This window comes from Callospermophilus lateralis, chromosome 6 (genome assembly GCF_048772815.1).
Source record: "Callospermophilus lateralis isolate mCalLat2 chromosome 6, mCalLat2.hap1, whole genome shotgun sequence".
NCBI classification, from domain to species: Eukaryota; Metazoa; Chordata; class Mammalia; order Rodentia; family Sciuridae; genus Callospermophilus; species Callospermophilus lateralis.
The window spans coordinates 160,880,511-160,883,984 of NC_135310.1; the positions used below are offsets into that span (position 1 = coordinate 160,880,511).

The 3,474-nt window shown below is 43.4% G+C and overlaps 1 protein-coding gene across 1 annotated transcript; it reads left to right on the forward strand.

Moving 5' to 3' along the window:
• Positions 1-842: 842 nt before the first annotated feature.
• On the forward strand, positions 843-1,742 carry LOC143402232 (putative vomeronasal receptor-like protein 4). The gene has a single exon (XM_076859626.2). It carries the CDS (start codon positions 846-848, stop codon positions 1,740-1,742), a length of 897 nt encoding a protein of 298 aa, XP_076715741.2. The 5' UTR covers positions 843-845.
• The last annotated feature ends 1,732 nt before the right edge of the window (positions 1,743-3,474 follow it).

Genomic DNA, 3,474 nt, shown 5'->3' on the forward strand with positions numbered 1-3,474 from the left:
ACAGGGCATTGTGTCGCTTCTTGTATACTATTATGTCTCCTTGCTCTTCAAATATTTATCCTGGCCCCTGGAGGTCACTGTTAATGAGCTCTGACCACTAGGTCTTACATGGAAAGGTCATGCAGTCTGCCTACTTGAGGGCTCTAAAAAGTGCTGAAAATCTATAGGCAGTAAGACCACAAGTCATTTTGGTGTGTAGAAGTACAGGAATATCAAGGGACTGTCATCAAAGAAAAAACTTGAAATATTAAAATCAAAACTGGAATTTCTAACATTCCCAAAGTGAGAGACAGAAAGGGCAATTCAACAAAATAAAAGGTGATACAAATTTTGAAACTGGCTGAATTTTCAAGATGTTAAAGAATTTTGTACCTTCCTGGTGGGTAGTGGTGTGGGGAAGATAGTCAGGTCAAACTTTAGTCCCTGGATTTAGAGAGAATAATTGCCAATATGCTAGCTTAAGATTTAAAAAATGGAGAAATTCTGGTTGGTGAAATTTGGGTTAAATTCAACCTATGGGTTGAACATAAGAGGAATATTAAGGATTTGAAGAAGTAGATTTGTTTTCCCAATATGGAGTTATAAAAAAATGAATTCATGATGTAGAATTTTGGATATTAATTGTCACCATGGTATATGGCACCATATAGAATGACCGATGAAGAATGAAACAGAAAGTAAAGGCTTCTGGGACAAAGATTTGCAACAGTTATCCATGCCCCAAATGGCTTTTTACTGTAAAAATTGTTGATGTGAATGCTTTTACTGATAACACTGAAATATTGCTGCTGCTTTCTTTGAACAGGTGTTTGCAGCATCCATGTTATTGTGCCTATGAGGATAACATGGTTGTGAACCTCATCAAGAGGATAATCATTGTCTTCCCAACAGGGCTTGGCCTTGTGGGGAACATCTTTGTTCTTGTGCATTACATATGCATTTTTCAAGGCAGTGAGAAGAAACCTATGCACATTATTCTCATTCATTTGGCCTTCACCAATATTATAACCCTTTTCTCCAGGGGAATGCCAAGGACATTAGCAGCTTTTGCTTTGATGAATTTTCTGTATGATGTAGGCTGTAAGATTCTGGGTTACCTGGAGAGAGTGGCCCGGTGCCTGACTATTAGCACCACCAGTCTCCTCACAGTGGTCCAGGCCATCACCATCAGTCCCAGAGCCCTGAGATGGAGGAGACTAAAACCCAGGTCTGCATGGCACATCCTTTCCTTTTTCCTCTTCTTTTGGTTACTCAATTCCTTGATAAGCATGAACTTACTATTTTACATCAAAAATATCAGCAGCATGAACACATCACAAATTATTAGAAGTGACAACTACTGTTACTTTCAACCTCACAACTGGATAATTAGATGGATTTTTATTGTTCTCATGGTCCTTCGAGATGCTGTCTTCCAGGGTGTCATGGGTGGGGCCAGTGGCCACATGATCTTCCTCCTCCACAAGCACCACCAGCAGGTGCTCTACCTTCAGACCTCCAAGCTCCTCCACAGAACACCCCCTGAGGTGAAGGCCTCTCAAAGTGTTCTTTTCTTGATGCTGTGCTTTCTCTTCTTTTGTTGGGCAGATTGCTTTCTGACTTTACTTCTAAATTTCTCCTTACACAAGGATTCCATAACAGAAATCACTCAAGAAACTCTGACTCTTGGTTATGCAATTGTCAGCCCATTTGTGCTAATTTACAGAGATGGACATCTGGTGGAATGCAGGCGTCCTTCCTAAGGAAGACTTTGAGAAAATGTCAAATTTATAGATCTGTTGAGAGCCACAGCCGAAGGGGCCCCAGCAAACTTTCCAACTGCCAACTGATGATTGGCTCACAGCGGCCCCAGCAACATCTAGCTGATTGACTCCTCTGTGGAGATGCTCATTGAGCTGTTTCCCTGCCCTTTCTGACTACCAGCTGATGATTGGCTCACAGCGGCCCCAGCAACATCTAGCAACATCTAGCTGATTGGCTCCTCTGCGGTGATTCTCATTGGGCTGTTTCCCCGCCCTTTCAGACCACGGAGCTGCTCATTGGGGGACTTTTTTGGCTCCGCCCATGTGACCCAGCCAATCGGCCTCAAGAGCAGGAGGATTGTGGGAGGAAGAGGCTGGGTTGGGGAGTGTGGCTTGTGGGAACCCGGTGGTCGCAGTTGGGCTCTGAGGGTTTTTCCTGAGGAGCTGTGTGGTGTGGTGTGTGTGGTTCTAAAAATAAAGTTAGTTTCTGTTGACAAGTGGCTCCTGAATTGTGCCCAGCCAGACTGCGGCATTTGGTGGCTCGCACAGGGAACGACTGAGGGTAAGTAAACTGCTCGCCCCTGAGGGCAGGGCGAGAGGATGGGTAGCCATTTTAAGATTCCTCTTTCGTTTTGCTTCACTTTCAAGTAAGTTTGCTTGAATCATCCTCAGTCTTTGTGGCTTCATGGTAACATGTCCACACAGAGGGTACTGACTAATTAGTGTTATTCTGACACACTCTGTTATGACGGGAGCTCATCTTCCTCATACAACCGTGGCTTGATGGAACACAGGGAGTGGACTCTCCATCCACAGCCATCTCCTAATAGCTAGTGGCAACATTTTGACATTTTCTCAAAGTCTTCATTAGGAAGGATGTCTGCCCGCAACCAGATGTCCATCTCTGTAAATTAGCACAAATGGCAACCCACTGAGCCATCCCTGAATAAGTTGTTGGTTATGGACACAAAGGGCAGGAATGCAAATCCTGGACATGCAGGTTGGCTCATGCCAGGTGCAGTGGCACACACCTGTACCCAGCCACCTGGGAGAGCAAAGCAGCAAGATCACAAGTTCAAGGACATCCTGGACAACTTAGTGAAACCAGGTCTAAATATAAAGTGACAATGGGTGGGGTGTGGCTGGATGATAATGTGCTCTTGGTTTTAATCCCCAATACCCATAATTTTGTTTAAAAAAAGGTTGATTTATGAAGAACAAATGTCTGAGCACTAAACACAGAGGAACTATCTAGATGAACAAGGAGAGTATTTGTGAATCTTGGGAAAATTAAAGTTGTCCTGAAGCTTTACTCCTTAAAGCAGTGGGATTCTACTTTTCACTAAAACTAGAATTGAGTTGAGAAAATTTAACAAAAACACATAGAATCATAAAAAAGAAACAATTGAAAACAGAGATGCACATGAATAAACTTGCTCCAGATCCAAGAATGTGGCAGATAGAAAACGAACCTTAAAATAGTGACCTTGCAAAACTGTCTATATCCCTGGGTCTCATGACCCCCAGTGTGCCCCCAGTGGTTCCATGGCCACCTTGGCCTTGGTGAATCAGTGCATCACATGACAAAGCTGACCCTGTGAGCAGAGTGTCCCGTCGTGTTTACAGATTCCAGTTCAGTGCTAGCACATCCTACTTTGGTGTTTTCTGTAGGATATGGGGCTAAACTTAGGAATTTCTCCATAAATGGTTCTGGTTAAACTGGATTTCTATG

Bases quoted from the DNA above. Each gene is read 5' to 3' on its own strand.
- LOC143402232 (XM_076859626.2), top strand. From the start codon at position 846: ATGGTTGTGAACCTCATCAAGAGGATAATCATTGTCTTCCCAACAGGG.